Here is an 18,588-nt window from a genome sequence, read left to right on the forward strand (position 1 = left end):
ACAGCACTGACATAGATGATCCTAAAGAATATGCCTCATGAAAATTAAATTCAGGACAAGATATATGATCTAAATCACAGCAGAAGCAAAACATAGAACTTAAGTAAATTTTCAGTTTACATATAATTAATTTCAAACTCTTCCCCACTCCCCCCAAAATAGACCTTTGATGAGTGACTCTTCAATTCTAGAGCCATCTGAGAAGCTTTTTATCAGCATGTGCTGAATTTAAGAGATTTCCTCTACTTTCCACAAGCTAACAGAATTTACTTCTGTAACACAGCTCAGCAACTAACCTCCATCAGGAGAGCTAGACTTAGCACAGAAGTGTCCAGTGCATCAGACAGCTGACCACGCTTGAACACACACCTGAACTGGCAATTTGGCCCCAGTGCTGGACCCTGCCTCTGGGTCTTCAAAGCACATAAGCGTATGTTCAGATGCCCAGGAGAAAAAGGGCCTGGGGATTTACATGAGCCTTCGAGTCTGGCCTTCCACAGATAATACAAATGACACTTGCCTCATTACTACCTACTTACTAAACAAACACCCAGAAGCCAGTAGCCTTTTTGCAGAGATCAATAAAAATGCAAAGCTAGAAGGCAGAAAATACTGAAATGCTGTATGTTCTGAGAATTCCCACTAAAGAGGACCCAGTATGGAAGTAAGAGAAAGTAGGAAGAGAACAAAAGCAAAACCTTAAGGAAAAAACTTAAGCTCAGAAGTAGTACCTCTGGTATCTTTCTACTCAAAATGAGGTGCCCCAGCATCACTGGCATCACCTGGGAGTTTATTAGAAATGCAGGATCCCAGGCCCCACCCCAAACCTAAAGTGTCAAAATCTGCATTTTGACAGTGTCCCAAGATGATCTGCACAGCAAGCACAGAAGCCACTACTAATCCACACAAGAGCCAGAGACATCTGTATCTTTAAATTCTTCCTGTTTTTTATCAGCCATCCGTTGCCCTGTGGCTGTTATCTGTAAACACAGGACCATTTATGTATAATGCATGCAATGACTATTTTGTTGACTAAATATATTCTTGTTAAACCCAGAGGATTCCATACCTGCTTAAAGGATTGTGGTAAATCTGTGCCAGAGATAAGATCAATAAAACAGTGAGATACCACTACACAGTCATCTGGATGATCAAAATCCTGAACACTGACAACACCAAATGCTGATGAGGCTATGGAGCAACAAAAACTCTCATTCATTGCGGATGGAAATGCAAAACGGTACAGCTACTTTGGAAGACAGTTTGGCAGTTTCTTACAAATCTAAACATTCTCTAACCATACAATCCAGCAATCCATACAATACTCCTTGGTTATTTGTCCAAGCAGTTATGTCCACACAAAAACCTACACATGGATGTTTATAGTATCTTTGTTCATGAATGTCAAAACCTGGAAGCAACCATACTGTCCTGGGTGAATGGATAAATATATTCTGGTACATAAGATAATGGCATATTATTCAGCACTAAAAAGAAAAGAGCGAACAAACCATGAAAAGACATGGAGGAGCCTTAAGTGTATATTACTAAGTGAAAGAAACCAATCTGAAACAGGCTATACACTGCATGATTCCAACTGTATGACATTCTGGAAAAGACAAAACCATGGTGATGGTAAACAGATCAGTGGTTGCCAGAGGCTGGGGTAGAGGGGAGGGATGAATAGGCAGAGAAGAGGGCTTTTTAGGGCCGTGAACATATTCTACTATTACGAAGGATACACGTCAGGATACATTGTCCAAACCCAAGAATGCGCAACACCAAGAGTGAACCCTAATGGAAACTGTGGACTTTGGGTGATCATGATGTGTCAATGTGGGTTCATCAATTGCAACAAGTGTACCATATGATGGGGATGTTGGTAATGGGGAGGCTACGCACTTGTGGGGGCTGGAAGCACATGGGAAATCTCTGTACCTTCCTCTCAGTTTTGCTGCGAATCTAAAACTGCTCTTAAAAAAAAACGAAGTCTGAAAAAAAAAAAAGTCAGCAGTTACTGAAGCGTATGGACAGAGTATACTTCAGGCCCGTGCATACTGGTGCAGAACCAGGGACTCCCTTACGTTGAAAAAGGTGAACAGAAACGATCCATCCAAAAAAACACATTTATTTAAAGGCTCAGAGAAAAGAGAAAGTTCGATTTTTTTTTATTGGAGTATAATGGCTTTACATTGTTGTGTTAGTTTCTGCTGTACAACGAAGTGAATCAGCTGTATGTATACATATGTCCTCTCCAGCTTGGACCTCCCTCGATAGACATGGGAAGAATTTTGTACGTTGAAAATATAGGCTACATTAACAAAAATCGGTGTTCACAATAGTAAGCTACATGATTTTAGCTGTTTTAAACTAAACCAAAGTTCTTCTGAAAGGGAATTACGCTGCTACGTGAAGGATCATTCCATTTTTCCTCTTCACTGTCTTTGCTATCAGCAAACATGCTGCTACTTTCCACATTTCAAAACCTTTCTTGACCTCATTTTTCCCTTCAGCCGTATTTATTCACCTTCCCTTTACAACAAGAATCCTTGAAATATTTGTCCACGTTCGATGTTTCCACTTCCTACTCCTGTTGTCTCTTGTCCTTACCATCAATTGTAGGTCCCCACTACTCCACCACAATTGCTGTTGTCAAGCTCACCAATGACCTCCCCATTGCTAAATCCCTAAGTCAATTCGCGACCTTGACCATCACTGTACTTCCCCTCTTCAGTATCTGACTCATCCTCCTTGAAACAGTGTCTTCACTTACTTGGCTCCCAAGGCATGGCACTCTCCTCGTTTTCCTACCTCATCAGCAGCTTCTTCTCATTCTCCTTTACTGGTTCCATCTCATCTCCCCAATCTCAGTGCAGAAGCAGCCCAGGTTCTTGGCCCTGAACCTCTTTTCTATCTACACTCACTCCCTTGTGGATTTCTCCAGTCTCTACATTCTGACAGCTCCCAAATGTTTATCTCTAGCCCAGACCTCTCCTCTGAAATCCAAACTAGCATATCCACTGCCCACTGGGAATCTCCAAAACTGAGCTCCTGATCCTTCCCTCCAAATCAGCTTCTCCCGACCCCCTTCAAGCTGCAGAGGTCAAAACCTTGCAGTTCACCACTGACTTCTCTCACTCACATCTCACAACCAGTCAATCATGAAATCGTTTGCACTCTATCTTCAAAACAGACCCCCCTGGTCCAAGCCATCACAATCGCTCACCTAGATTACTATAATCGCTTCCTAACTGCTTTCCCTGACTCTGCCCTTCTCCAGTTAGGTCTAGTCTCATGAGACACAGCAGCAATGCGTCCTCTTAAAACATAAGCCAGATCATGTCAAATCTTTTTGTGGAACTCTCCACCAGCTTCTCTGCGCACTCGAGTACAAGCCAAAGGCCTTGCAACAGCCTATGGGACCAGTGGCCTCACAGGAGTTGGTGTCTGCTCTCCTCCCTGCCTGCTCTACGCCAGCCACACCAGTCTTGCAGGTCCCAGAAGGCGGGAAGCGTGCCTCGGCCTCAAGCCTAGCATTTGCCGGCCCCTCTTCCAAGACAGTCACGTGACTCCCTTCACCTTCAGGCCTTTCATTACAAGTCACCACCGTGGGGGGCCATCCTTGACCATCCTAGTTAAAATTTCAACTCCCTCCCAATTCCTAACCTCCCCCCCTTGCTTTATTTTTCTCCAAAGTACTATACACACATATACAGGAGCGCGCGCGCACGCGCGCACACACACACACACACACACACTCTCACCTTGCAAGAGTAAGAATTTTGGGGTCTATTTTGTTGACCACAGTATCCCCAGTACCTAAAATAATGCCTGGTACTTAGGAGGCACTCAATAAATATTTGTTTAATGAATATATGAATGAATGAAAGATGACAGTAATACAGAGCTGCATGTGACCTATGATAGTATATCTTGAAGCCTTATAAAAGGGTTGTATCTTAATATGGCACTTTGTATGCATATACATATACAGATACTGTAGAAAAAACAAAGGTGCTCCAACTTGATAATTAAATTAATCTCATACAAAACCCAAATAACTGTAAAGAAATAATTCTCTAAACTGAGAGATACTCTAAAACACTCCAAGGGTAGTAGGATTTCTCAAAACCCTAGATCTTACTTCACCAGAGCACAATGAAAAGATGGGTCTCAATAGGTACACCCTTCCTGAAGCAGGTGAAAGTCTCCAGGCCAATATAATGGACTTTAATTTCTTCAAATGTTAGAGAAATTATGACACAAAGAACAAAGCACTTAATGTTTTAACGCTGTATAAAATCTGGGTGTAACCAGTGAACGGTATGAGACAGAAAAAAAGTTATTTTGTTATTAGCAGTGCATTCAGTTAACAGAAAGAAATGGGTGGGTCATATTTTTATAAACCACAGTTTAAAAGAACTTATAAGTATCTTCCAGGTAAAAGGAAAGCCAACTAATTTCAAAAACATTTAGATGCAGAAATAAATTATTTAGGAGTTTAGTAACTGTGTACACAAATGGAAGTGATATGAGGCATATAAAAGCTAAAAGTGATTCTACAACAAAATGGAAAGTGTCCCAATTTCTCTACCTTATCAATACTCACATAGTCTATCAGGTCTGCTCTTGTTTCTAAAGTTACATACACAGCAGAAGTTCTCACCAGCCGGCAGTTAGCCAGCTCCAGGATAATCAGGCACCCCGTGAAACATCCGAGTTGAAGCCCATTATAACCTGGTGCTCACAGCTAGTAATCAAGGCTCTGAAATTCTGCTCCTATCACTGAGCTGATGGTTACCAGAATCAATTGTGTTTGCTCCCAAACTGATTTATGCCAATATTATGGTAATTTAATTAAATATTATGTAGAGCGATTATATATGTGTATAACAAGAAAGAGTTGTTTCCATGAAAGCTAAATGGAGTGCTTTAGAAATAAGCCGTTAAATGACCATAACAGAATTCTACCAACAGTGGTTTATTTTTAAATTGTTTTTACTAAATGGAGGCAAAAGAAAATTTATAAAATATTTGTCATATATGAAGATTCATAATGCAATTATCCCTACATACACCAAGAAATTACCATTATCCTTTTAACTCCCCTGTGAACTTTTTGGTATATAATGATATTATAAATTAAAACATTTTCTTGGGATTCCCTGGTGGTGCAGTGGTTGAGAGTCCGCCTGCCGATGCAGGGGACACGGGTTCGTGCCCCGGTCCGGGAAGATCCCACATGCCGCGGAGCGGCTGGGCCCGTGAGCCATGGCCACTGAGCCTGCGCGTCCGGAGCCTGTGCTCCGCAACGGGAGAGGCCACAACAGTGAGAGGCCCGCGTGCCGCAAAAGAAAAAAAAAAAAAAAAAATTTCTCATTAAATAATCAGATATATTTATTTTAGTGGTGCTTCGAAAATATTGACCTTAATTATTCTGAAGCTATCAAGTTCTTTTAAATATATAAATATCTTTATATACAAATAAAATAAAATTTAAAGTATATAAGTATTTTTAAGTAAATATATCTTTACTTAAAGCTCCAGCTTTAGAATATTACACTATATTTAATTAGATTTTTTCCCCAGATAAAACCTATCAATACAAGAGACAATCGACTGACATATAAGCCACACAAGGAAAGTAGGAAGAAATGAATCAAGAATTTTTAAAAAGTGATAAAATCAAAAGAATGAATGAATCAGGTCTCTGAGACCGTTATATCACACCATGCAAACACAGCCCACACCTTTAATCTACTTCTATTAAATGCCTCTGCCAGAAGGGAAAGACGTATGTGAGGAAGTTCACAGTTAACACATGACTCTTACCTTTATGCCCTAGGTTGTCATTTGCAAGAAGGCTGTAATGAAAGTCACACACCTGGAGCATTAAATGCAGCCCACGAACGTGTGCAAAATGGGGAAAATTCCACTTCCCCAAAGCAGGAGGTGCAAGAAGACCACACACCAAAGCAACCGCAAAAAATGATCAGGCCAGAAACGCTGCTGACTCTGGAAATTCTACTCCACCACCAGACCAGGGTCAGCATCAGAGCACCTTTTCTGTCCACACATGCTCGGAAGGGTTCCTGGGCTTAGCGATTCAATAGCCTGTGGTGTTTAACTCATTGAGTGACCACTATGTGCCAAAGCACCATTCAAAGTGCCAGAATTTTCCTCTTGGCTGCCACACTGAGTATCTACAGGCAATCACAATATAGGGAACAAGAAAAACCAGTTTTACTAGTTAACATTTGTGTGATTTTAAGAATGGAAATAATTCCACCTCCTACCCAGATAAGTATAACCGACCATCCAGGTCACATTTACTGTCCACTTACTGTTTTACTGCAGGCACTAAGCCCCTCTCAAGCATTTCTAAGGCCACATTCTAACCATATACTGCACTGCCTCTCACTTGGTGACCCAGGCACAGGAGTCTCCCCATCCCCTGTTAAATGAAGCTGGCCCAACCTCACATTTATCAAATCCTTTAGGAGACCCTGACTACCCACCCAAAACAAGCAAAGTGTAAGTAAGGATTATGTAAAATTCAACCTGTTTTCCTTTCCATGACCTCTTCTCACCACTGGGTCTCACAGAGATCTGTGTGGCTATGGAAGGCCGCCAGGGATTCAGCAACGGTAAGAAAACAGGGACACATCTTAAAGGGGAAGAAAGGGGAGGGAGGAATACTTTCAAGAGGGTAGTGGCAACCTTATGACTTGAAATGTTTGTGAACCTGGTTTAAATTTTTATAGTGGAACCACCTCTACTATATGAGGGGAGGGGAAGAGAATGTGGGTTGCGTTGGATCAAGATCCGTAGCTCCCTAAGCAAAGTAGCCAGACTGGCTGGATCAGCTCTCTGTAATCACCCTCAGGGAGGGATGTTTGCCACCCGGAGACCACACCCACTAAAAGAGTCTAATTAAGTTCTAGGGGCAACCACTAAAAGGTCATGATTATCACCAGTTTAGATCAGAGTTTCTCAAGTGTTCCTGATCTTAATCATGTGGGGTGATTATGAAAAGTGCCGCCTCAGAACTACTGAACCAGACCTTCAGGCAGCCCTAGAAATCTAAAACCAGGTGATTCTTGTGATAAATGAGTTTGGGAACTTCTATTCAGATCATAAAATTACAGGACCTACAAGAGGGGTCTTCTAGGCAGGGTGTCCTTTTCCTTTCAAGCAGTTCTCTAATCCAAGAGGAAAGCAGCGTTTTCTGTACATAAAAGACACCAAATAAACGACTTGGAAAATTTCCTTTCAATACACATAAAGGTCTCAAATCCTCAGAGCTTTGCTTTTATCTTAAGTAACTTAGGCAAAAGTTAAATCCATCCTTTTTTCCAACCAGAAACCCCGAAAGAATGATATTCATTATACAAATTATTTTACAAATTATTGTGGTGACTGACTTCAGCAAATATGTGAGGACCTATAAGTGTGCTATGCCCACCCAAGCTTTGTTTAAGAAAAAGAACCTCGGGGCTTCCCTAGTGGTGCAGTGGTTGAGAGTCCGCCTGCCAATGCAGGGGACACAGGTTCGTGCCCCGGTCTGGGAAGATCCCACATGCCGCGGAGCAACTAAGCCCGTGCACCACAACTACTGAGACTGCGCTCTAGAGCCCTCGGGCCACAACTACTGAGCCTGCACGCCACAACTACTGAAGCCCGTGCGCCTAGAGCCCTTGCTGTGCAACAAGAGAAGCCACCGCAGTGAGAAGCCCGCACACCACAATGAAGAGTAGCCCCCACTCGCCGCAACTAGAGAAAGCTCACGGCACACCAACGAAGACCCAACACAGCCAAAAATAAATAAGTAAATTAAATAAATTTATTTAAAAAAGAATATGTAAATTCACGTACACACATACACACACACACACATACACACACTGCTTCACACAGTGCCTGGCACAAAGTAAATATAGAATACATGTTATTCTTTCTCCTCTTCCTATCCCCACATTTTTGCAGTGTTATGCCTTGATATCATTGTGTTTTCACCACAAATTAGAAAACTCAAAATAGTCATGTATTCCAACAGAAGCCTAACCATGAGAATTCTCTCATGATTTCACACATGCTGTTACACTCAAGGCTATTCCTACACGCCTGACCCAGGAGAAACCCTGGTGAAACCCTGGCGTCCACAAATGTGGCTGTCTACCTCTCAGACTGAAAAGTATTTGGGGATAAAGAGAGATTTTTTTCTCCATTCTGTGGTCTGAAGCACCTCTACTAACATGTAGTTTTAAAACTAGGCACGCTCCTTGCCAAAATTCATGCAATACAGAAATCTTCCCTACTCAGCTTCATCTACTCTGAAAATCTATTGGGCCTCCAAGACAGCTTTGAGGGGTCCCAGGAAAGACCTTAGCCACTTGAATATCCAGGACTACCCACCCGGACTGTGATGCTATGCAGATTCAAAGGGGGTTGGGAGCTACTGAACTATCCACAGCTTGCAACAACAAAAAAAGTCAACGGCAGTGCTCCCACCATCTCTGTAAGTTCTCAAACAACTCACAGCCAGCTCTTGAATTAATATAATAGTGGATCTCAGCCAGACACTCATTTTTCTATTTCATCAAAAGCTTTTCCTCCATCTTGCTGAGTACTGTCAACTGCACACTACCTGTTACACAATTTGTTCTTTTTTTTTTAGTATAGTTCTTACTCTTGAATACATTTTTCTTCTTCTCGTCACTTTCAATGATTCTATCTCCACTTTCATTTCCATTAAAATCCCATGCCCCCATATACTCTCACTGCTTTTGTACTTATCAGACATGATGAGGTAAACACATACAAAACTAAAAACTTAGCAAAGCCCAGTCAGTAAACATACCATAAGCAACCAGACGGTCAAGTGGGAACTGACTGCCCAGGACAATGCCCAATGCCATCTAGTAGAGCATTTCTGGTCTTGAGCTGTGCTGCCCCGATATATTAGCCATTAGCCATATGAGGCTACTTAAGTTCACTGAAATTAAATAAAATTTAAAATTCAGTTCCTAAATCTCACTAGCCATACTTCAAATGCTCTCAGTGGCTACATGCAGCTACTGACTGCCATATTAGACAGCACAGATATAAACTATTTCCATCACAGCAGAAAGCTCTATTGAACAACACTGATTTGGAGGTAACTCATTGAGTCTATGAAAGTATTCCATGAAAGGGTTCTTAAATACAGTAGTTTCAGTATTTACAGGCTGTGAGGCTTGACACTCAGAAATATGACCTTAGTGCCTCTAAATGTTTTTTTTAAATAAAAGTATTTGTTTGTTTGTTTGTTTGTTTGTTGGCTGGGCTGGGTCTTCGTTGCTGCGTGCGGGCTTTCTCTAGTTGCGGCGAGCGGGGGCTACTCTTTGTTGCAGTGCGCGGGCTTCTCATTGCGGTGGCTTCTCTTGTTGTGAAGCACGGGCTCTAGGTGTGCAGGCTTCAGTAGTTGTGGCACGCAGGCTCAGTAGTTGTGGCACACGGGCTTAGTTGCTCCACAGCACGTGGGATCTTCCCGGGCCAGGGATCAAACCCGTGTCCCCTGCATTGGCAGGCGGACTCTCAACCACTGCACCACCAGGGAAGCCCCAACACAATGCTAACTTCGAGTACATAGAAGCAGAATGGTGGTTAAGACCACTGGACCGCCAAGTTTAAATCTCAACTCTGCCCCTTATTAGCTGTGTTACTTAACCTCTCCAGACTTCAGACTGGAGATAACGGCAGTACTGACCACATGGGGCTGTCATGGGGACTAGAGGTAACCTGTGTGAAAACACACAATAAGATCTCAGTAAGTATTAGCTGTGACTGTAACAATGCATCATGCTTGAAAATATCACATGAAATAAGCACTTTCCAAAAGTTAGGCCATAATTCGAGACTTAAAGGAAAATGCTGCTTCTCACACAACCCACACAGAGCTACTAGGTAAGAAAAGAGCCTCAGGCTCAGGTCAAAATGTTCATTTTCCCTCTTACCCTAACCCCAAGGATAAACTTCCAAAAATGTCCATCGACATGTACAAGTTATTCTGATTCATCTCACTGGCCTGTGACCAGCGAAAAGGGAATTTCAAACTAGATGGGTGTTCACAGTTAAACAGGCCCGGAGAAATGAGTGGTCAGCTGTGGCCAGGGCCTGGCGCTTACACGGAGGATGGGGAGAGAAGCTGGTGACTCCCTCACACCACAGGCGTGCCCGAAAGAGAAAACGCCTCGCCACCTCTGTGCCCTGGAGTGTCAACAAAATCATGCCCGCTCAGCACCAACAGGGCCCCAGTTTGTTGACCTTCTGGGCACAGCAGTGTAAAGGTGTAAAGCAACTGTACTCCAATTTTGAAAAAAAAAAAGAAAAAAGAAACACAGGAAAGGTACAAAGGGACACCCTCTCAAAAAATAATGCCACTGCTAAAATTCTTTCCAGCACATCTCTGAAGCTGCAAACAATACCACAAACGAAAGCTGTCCAGACATGGACACTATGAACAAATGCTCTGGGGAATTTCACCTGGATGGTGCGCTACCCTAAACTAAGGTTCAGCTGATTTAACTGTGAAAGAACTTAGGAAGAGCTGAGAAGCAGTACTCTAGGTGGAAATGTCTCCACTCTTAGCAAAGGGAAGCCAAGGACCTCTGCACCTGGCCACCACTGCATGGGGAGAGTCCTAAATGTTGAGGACTATCAAAGCAGCAGTGACTGGAGGTGAGCCTGGACCCCAAGGTGTCTGTAAGCCTGAGCCACGTGCTCAGGTAAGGGGGCTTTGGTCACCTACTGATCACCAGATTATTTCTCACAGGCTGCCTAAACCTCAATCGTGTCTGAATTCGTTTCTAAAAATTGAGAAGGATCATCATCCATTACTTACTTCTTAATCCAACCCAAACTCAAAGAAATGCTCTTTTCATAATTGGCAAATGACAACATTACCTCAGGTAAACCTCAAACAAACCAGTCCGGAGGCCAAAGCACATACACATTTTAACATTCACACGTTTTTTGCCTCAGCACTTCTTAACCAAGACTGGGCCTAATCCATTACCACACTGGTGTCTTAGTTTATGAATGATGACAGATGACTCCAGAATTTCTAAAGAAGAAAAATCACCTCTAAAAGGAGTAATGCCTTGGACATGTTGTTTTAGAAAAATGCCAGGCTAAATCCCACTCATATTTTCCACCAGGGTCAGCAAACAAATACCAAGGTTTTAGAAAGTGAACAGAATCACGGATGGAAAGTATCGCTGAATTTCCCTTTTTCAGGGAACTATTTGCCGTCTTTTTTTTTTTTTTTTTTTTGCAGTAGGTGGGCCTCTCACTGTTGTGGCCTCTCCCGTTGCGGAGCACAGGCTCCGGATGCACAGGCTCAGCAGCTATGGCTCACGGGCCCAGCCGCTCCGCGACATATGGGATCCTCCCGGACCAGGGCACGAACCCGTATCCCCTACATCGGCAGGCGGACTCTCAACCACTGCGCCACCAGGGAGGCCCATATTATTTTTATTTCCAAATTCCCAAGATTTACTAGCCTAAAAGGATTTCCGAGATATCTCACTTTTTTAAGTGCCAGTAGTTAATTAAGAGCAAAATTGAAGCTCTTAACACAACGTACATAGTAAAGCACCTATTATCTTTGGTCACAAATGAAATGAACAGTGTCAACAAAACCTTTTGTAAAGCCAACACTCATTCAGATTGGCAAATCAAGCTTCTTACACTTGCATTTTTTTTTTTTTTTTGCGGTATGTGGGCTTCTCACTGTTGTGGCCTCTCCCGTTGCAGAGCACAGACTCCGGACATGCAGGCTCAGCGGCCATGGCTCACGGGCCCGGCCACTCTGCGGCATGTGGGATCCTCCCAGACCGGGGCATGAACCCGCGTCCCCTGCATCGGCAGGCGGACTCTCAACCACTGCGCCACCAGGGAAGCCCACACTTGCATTTTAAAAAATAAAATTCAACTGTGGAATTTCACCTTAAAATAAGGTTATTTTAACTTTGCAGCTTCCATCACTCTCCCCCACTCAATGGCCAGGATGTGTTGATCCGTTCACAGAACATATAAACTGAGAGCGATTCAGAAGGTGAAGCTGAGAGTACATCACTGAATAAGGAATGCATGTACACGTTTAGGCATGAAACCATAAAATGCTGGGATTGGAAGGCTCCAACGGAGCACCTATCCACCCAACCCCCTTATCCTACAGAGGAGGAAATTTCAGCTCCAGGGGCTAAAGGATGTGACCAAGACAGTGGCAAAACCTCACCCAGTCAGTGATATAACCTACAAGCCAGGTGTCTAAGCACTTTCCATGGTACCCAGTCTGCTCCTGTTAGCACAAAAAGTGTGTATTAATGAAATATCAGACAAGACAAACCCATAGAGCTGCCATACGACTTGTGAGAGGATATAGAGTTGTAGAAGGACATGCATCGAGCCACTAAAAAATTGTTTGGGAGGGTGTTCTTTTATTTTGCTTTGTTTTGCTGGTTTTGTTTAGCATGCCGCACTTATTTTTAAGCGGTGAAGAGGAATTTAACGACTTTTTAAAAGAATATCCCTTGATCTGCAAATACTCTAAGGAAGGACGGTAAAGCCTGCCTTGGAAGAAACTAGAAAGTGCATTCGCTCTCCTCCAGCGGGGAGCATCCTTTCCCCCCCGACGCGACGGCCGCCCCAACCCTCCCCTTCAAGGTCCACCCCAACCTGCCCGCAGAGGCCGTCCAGGCCCTCGCTCGCCAGAACCCCGCCCTCCTCTGGGTTCCTCCTTCACAGCTCTGCCCAAGCCGCCCCTCCTAGAAGGCAAGCTCCTTGACAGCAGCAAGCCTGTCGCACTCACCTGGCTACGGGGCTCCGCAAAATCCTCTGCAGATACTCAACTATGGCTCATGAATTGCAAGCATTTGCTCCCAGAATCCCAGTGAGCGGAATTTTCCAGACCTCGTCTTCCCTACACCAGCACCTGGACCCACTTAAGAGCTATTCCGGGGTGGAAACCCGGGACCCCAGTGTCTGTGGACAATGACGTCGTCGCGTGCGTCGCGTCCTCTGAGGGGAGCGGTAACACTACACGTTTGTCATCCAGGCAACCGACAGCATTTTAAACCCACGTCCTCCAAGTGGTGCCTGCTTTTTTTTTTTTTAACATCTCACAACATCGCCTGCCAGAAACTCGCAGCAGACACCCGCGGACAAAGTTAAATGCAAGTACCACCGAAGGGCTGCAACGTCTTTCAAGGTGCGGAATCCCCGCCGCCGGCCGCGCGCCCGCTCGCTGCGCGGGGCTTCCCTGTTCTCCTGACAGAAACCAGAGCGCCGCGCACTCGGCCGCCGGGCCCCCTCCCGCCTCCCCCGCCGTCCCGGCCTCGTGGCTGGAAAGCGGGGGTCGGGGTGAACCCCCAGAACCGCCACCCCACAGAGCGAGCCTTCCACCTCCTCACCCGCACAAAGAGAGGGCAGAAAGGAAGCAGTTCCCGAACCCGACGTCCAACGGTCCGGGACCCCGGGACCGAGCAGCCACAAAGCACCGCCGCCCCGACGGCCGCCCGCCCGCCCGTCCGCCCGCCGGGTCGAGCCTCACCGCAGCGTCGCTTCCTTCCATCTCCCATCGCCCGCCGAGTAGCTGGAGCCTCAGGCGCGCTCTTTGTCGGGCTCCCGGGACACCGGCGGGCGGCGGGCGCGCTCCCTGGCGGAGGCTGCGGCCGGGCCGCGGCCCAGGGACGACGGGGGCGGGCGCGGGGCCCGAGGGGCGAGTTTGAGGGAGGAGAAAGAGAGGGGGAGGGCGGCGGGGCAAAGGGTGGGAGGGGCGCGGGAGATGGGGGCGGGCCCCGCGGGGGAGCGGGAAGGGGGCGGGGCAGCCGGGGAGGTAGGGGGCGGGCAGGAGCGGGGAGGTGGGCGGTGCCCCAGAGGAAGGGAGGGGAGAGACGAGGGGGAGGGGGAAGAAAGGGGGAGGGGCGGACCCCGCGCCGAGCTCGCGCTCGCCGGTCTCCAGCGGAAGCCTGCCTGTTGCTTCGTTCGTCTCCCTGAGGAAAGTGAGCCGCGCTTCCGACGGAGTTTCCTGTCAGGAAGCGCCGCGAGGGGAGCGGCGTCTCGCGTGCTCCCGGGACTAGCGCCCGACACGCCCACGCGTCCCATTGGGTCGCGGCATCCGGGCGGGGGGCCTCTGGCGTCCGTGTAGGGGTTTGCTCGCCGGCGACCTGCCGACCCTTTCCAAGTCCAAGTCCCTCGAGGCAGATCCCGCGCTCGCGGCCACCGCGGTCCCGGCTCCGAATGCGCGTGCCGGGGGATCCCGGCGTAAACTGCATTTTTCCAACCGAAGTGCCTTTTTCCTCTTCGCCTCGAGCTTGTGCGGCAGAGACTGGGGCTGGGAAGGCGCCCTCCTCTGGCCGAGGGAGGGGGAGACCTAAGACCCCCCCGCCCCCAGAGGTCCTTTACCCTCGGAGAGCGCGCTCAGCACCTGGAGCGGAGCCCCGCGTGGCCGGCTGCACGGTGCGATGGTATGAGGGTGTTGCAGCCTTAGAGTCTGGCTTCTGTGACCGGTGGAAGATGCCCAAATAAAGGGAAATGGCTAACAATGGCCAAGCGTTGAGTCGGGGATGGAGGGTCAGGCTCCTTGGTGGCCCGAGGAGCCAGCCCACCCGGTCAGGGTGCAGGAGGCCCCTGAGTCTCCTGCTTTGCCCACCAGAGGAAGCAGAATGAGGGGGTGGATGCACTTATGCAGATCCAGTCCAGCTTCTGTAAATGGTCGTAGTCCATGCTCCCCGGCCAGAGCAGAAGTTTGGTCAGATGTGTGGGTTCTAAAGCACCCCAGTTACTTGGGCATATTTCTCTTTTATGGATCCTCCCCTCTTAACAGAATGACGCGAAGAAGACAGTCCCTGTGTGCCTATTCTCAATAAACTCCTACCTTCCTTGAACTGGGAGATCTGATGACTTTGTTGGCAAAGAATCAGGAGTAAAACCAAGTAGGAAATGCTGTTGCTACCTAGGGCTTGACTGCTGGCCTGGTGGCCTTTACCTAGAAAATCAACCAACAGCTCATACATGGAAGAAGGTCAGGATTTTGAGCTGAATCTAAACCCATACGAACGATGCCCAGACATAAAACTTCATAGAACAGGCAGAGTAGACGGGGATTTGCATGAGCTTACTAGTTACGGGGACGTGGTAATGGACATCTATAATCTGAGGCTCTGTTTCCTCAATTACTGAAAGAGGATAATGAGAGCTTGAAGAACTGTTATTAGCATGACAAGTTATGTAAGGTTCCTGGCCCATAGTAAATGTTCAATAAAGAGGCATTTCAAAAGTTAGGCAACAGAAACATTTTCATCACAAAGCAAAGTTTTTATTTTTTTCTCCTGAATTCAACAACATGTTTTAAGATTTTACTTACAAAGCTGGTCACACCTATTAAATAATCATTCATTCTTCCCTCCTTAAATAATCAAAGGCATAATTGTTGGAGACTCTGATCGGCATAAATTAGCCAGCGCTGCCACTTCTGATTTGATAAAGCCCAAAGCAAATCTAATAAAGGTTGACATCGCATGTTGCCAGCATGTATTTTGTGGATAAATATTTTGTTAGGTTTCTTGAAATACTGGAAATAGAGTATGAATTCGCATTTCTGCTACTCTAGCCTGCAGAGATCCCAGGCACCCAGCTCAAAAGATCACAGTTGTGCTCAAGTTCGGTGTCAGAATACACAGACATCCACCTTGTAAATGCAGGAAGGAGGCACACCGGCCAGGGAGGAGCAACCACTCCGAAAGAGGTATGGGCTGGTCTGTATTTATCCAATGCTATATCCCTCCCCGAACTCTGCCCGTGAACCCCGTGTTGTGTTGTGGAAAGAGAAAACTTGGGCAAGACATTAGGTACCAGCAGTCAAAAGAAGAAATGAAAAGGAAATGGAAATCCTCTCATGCATGATTCATGCATACAGTTAATCCCCACTATTTCTGAAGGCCAGTTTGAAGAACCAGATTGTGGAATTTTTTTTGGTTTTTTTTTGTTTTGTTTTGTTTTTGTACAAGAGTGAATATTTATTTAGAATGGAAAAAAGCTTTAATACGAATTTCTAAAAGTTGACAAGTTATGCGCACACCGCCAAATCCAGAAAAATCACATATTTTTATTAATTAACTTCCTAAAATACCTTTACAGTACTTTTCCCCCATGTGTTTCAGCTTCATACTTTTGATCACCTCTTTGGAATGACTTTTTTTAACAGCTTTATTGAGATATAACTCATACACCGCACAACTCACCCATCTAAACTGTACAATTCAATGGGTTTTAGTATATTCACAGAGTTGTGCATTTTATAAAAATATTGTCACGCCAAAAAGAAACACTATATTCTTAGCAGTCACTGCTCTTTTCTCTCTAACCCCCTCAGCCCCAAACAACCACTCATCTACTTTCTGTCTCTACGGACTTGCCTATTCTGGACTTTTCATATAAATTAAATCATACACTATGTGGTCTTTTTGTGACTGATTTCTTTCACTTAGCCTAATGTTTTCGGTGCTCATCCGGGACCAGCATATATCAGAACTTCATTCCTTTTGTTGCCAAATAATATTCTACTACCCATTCATCAGCTGATGAACATTTGTGTTGTTTCTACTTTTTGGCTTTTATGGATACTCCTGCTATAAACACTCCTGTGCACGTTTTTGTGTGGATGTTACATTCTCGTTTCTCTTGAGTAGAATTCATGGGTCATATGTAACTCTGTTTAATTTTATTGCCAAACTGTGCCTCGCAGTGGCTGCACCATCTCGTATTCCCATCAGCAATGTATGAGGGTTCCAATTTCTCCACATCCTAACCAACACTGGTTATTGTCTGTATTTTGATTTTATAGCCGTTCTAATGAGTGTGAAGTGGTAGAATAATTCTGTAACATCATTTCTGATGGGTAGAATAAAAAGTCTTTTCTCCAGCATAGTTGATCAAAAGTTGTTTGGTTTTTTTTAATTGACGCTTTAGAAAAGTTCCTGTCTCACATTCATTATTGAAAATAACATGTACAATCTTACTGTGTTGTCAAATCTAGGAAGACATCTCAAGTTTCTTTCATATGTGAGCCGTAGGATATGGGGACATTTCAAGTTATTTAGACAATGATTAACATTAAGTGCTCTTAAATTCATCTTTATTAATATTGTTGTGAATTTTATCATTTCATAGATGTCAGTTATTTCATGTCAAAAGAGAAAAAGAAAACTTCTCATTGCGTTCTATGGTTCACTCCTCGTTTTTACCTGAATTCTCAAACAATCCAAGAGTCTTAAAACATGCATTTTTTAAGTTTTTATTTAAAATACACAAACTCTAGCCTCTGCAATATCGTCAATTAGAAGACCTCTTAACACATTAATCATTTATCAGTTGTATACAAATAACTGGTATATTAGAGTGGAGAACGTTAGCCTATTTATTGTCAAATTCCTAGCTTCTAACACTGTTCCTTGGTCCATAGTAAAGACTCAGTGAATAACTGTTGAGTTGAAATTTACCCTTATCCAAGGTAGAATTATTCAACTTACACACATGACAAATATTCAACTCAAATATACAACAATCTAAAATCATGTTGTCCTTGAATTTCAGTAGCCCAAGGTGAAACAGGAAGCACAGATCTAAGACAACATTCACCTGGCATCTGACTCTACTGGATACTGAATGGATGCTGGATGGATAAGAGGATTGGGAGACAAGAAGCAAAGAGTAAAAATCCGGTCACTGTGCTGAGGTGATTTCAAAGAGCAGAGAATCAGGGGAAGATCAAGCAGGAAGTGACATTGGCTCCCTGTGCTGCATGCACAGAAATGTTAGATCACAGGCTGGACCCAGTTCACCTTTTCCCCAGGATCCAAATTAGTTAGGCTATGTCTTGGAAGAAGAAGAAGAGGAAGGAGAAGGAGAAGAAGAAACACAAATAACAAAGGTTTCAGCTTATTTTTTATTATCTTTCTCATGGATAGCTATTCTTTCATTCATTCATATGACCAATATTTCTTGAACATTTGCATGTATTTTACTAGGTATAGTTCACTGACTTTAGCAGTAAATGAAACATCCCCGTCCTCACGAAGCTTAAAGTCTAATGACCTTGGGAAGACAGAAAATATGCAAGATCAGTCAATATTTATAAGACCTGATATGGTGATAAGCATTTTAGAGAAAAATAAAACAAGGAAGAGGGACAAGGAGTAAGGAGTGTGGGTGTGGGGGGTGGATGGTTGCAAAGGGTGTTTGGAGAAGGCTGCGCCTGAGAAGGGGAGATCTGAGTGAGAACCTGAAGGAGGTGAGGCGCCAGCCTCACAGACAGACAGTTGAGGAACTGTGAGTGCAGAGGCCCCGAGGGCTCGCCTGGCGTGTTCGCGCCACAGCAAAGATGTCAGTGCGCCAAGAGCCGAGTGAGGACGGGTGACGGCAGGAAGTGTGGTGTGTGGGGTCTTACAGGCCACTGAGAGGGTCTGGGCTTTTAAGTGACTTTGGAAGCTTTTGAGCAGAGGAATAGCGGGATCTGATTTCTCTTTTACCAGGATCACCTTGTAT

The 18,588-nt window shown here is 44.9% G+C and overlaps 1 protein-coding gene across 7 annotated transcripts in view; it reads right to left on the minus strand.

Moving 5' to 3' along the window:
• Positions 1 to 18,588, minus strand: part of PSD3 (pleckstrin and Sec7 domain containing 3) — a 559,242-nt gene that overhangs the window by 474,961 nt on the left and 65,693 nt on the right. For 2 of the 7 annotated variants that reach the window (XM_081221106.1, XM_081221105.1), the window contains exon 1: positions 13,595 to 13,739. The exons of the other annotated variants lie outside the window; for them this stretch is intronic. In XM_081221106.1, the coding sequence (XP_081077232.1) occupies positions 13,595 to 13,622 (28 nt within the window). In that variant the 5' untranslated portion in view covers positions 13,623 to 13,739. Of the gene's footprint in view, positions 1 to 13,594; positions 13,740 to 18,588 lie in introns of those variants that run through there. 7 annotated transcript variants of the gene reach the window in all.

The sequence above is a fragment of the Mesoplodon bidens genome (assembly GCF_964165515.1).
Source record: "Mesoplodon bidens genome assembly, chromosome: 20".
Lineage (NCBI taxonomy): Eukaryota > Metazoa > Chordata > Mammalia > Artiodactyla > Ziphiidae > Mesoplodon > Mesoplodon bidens.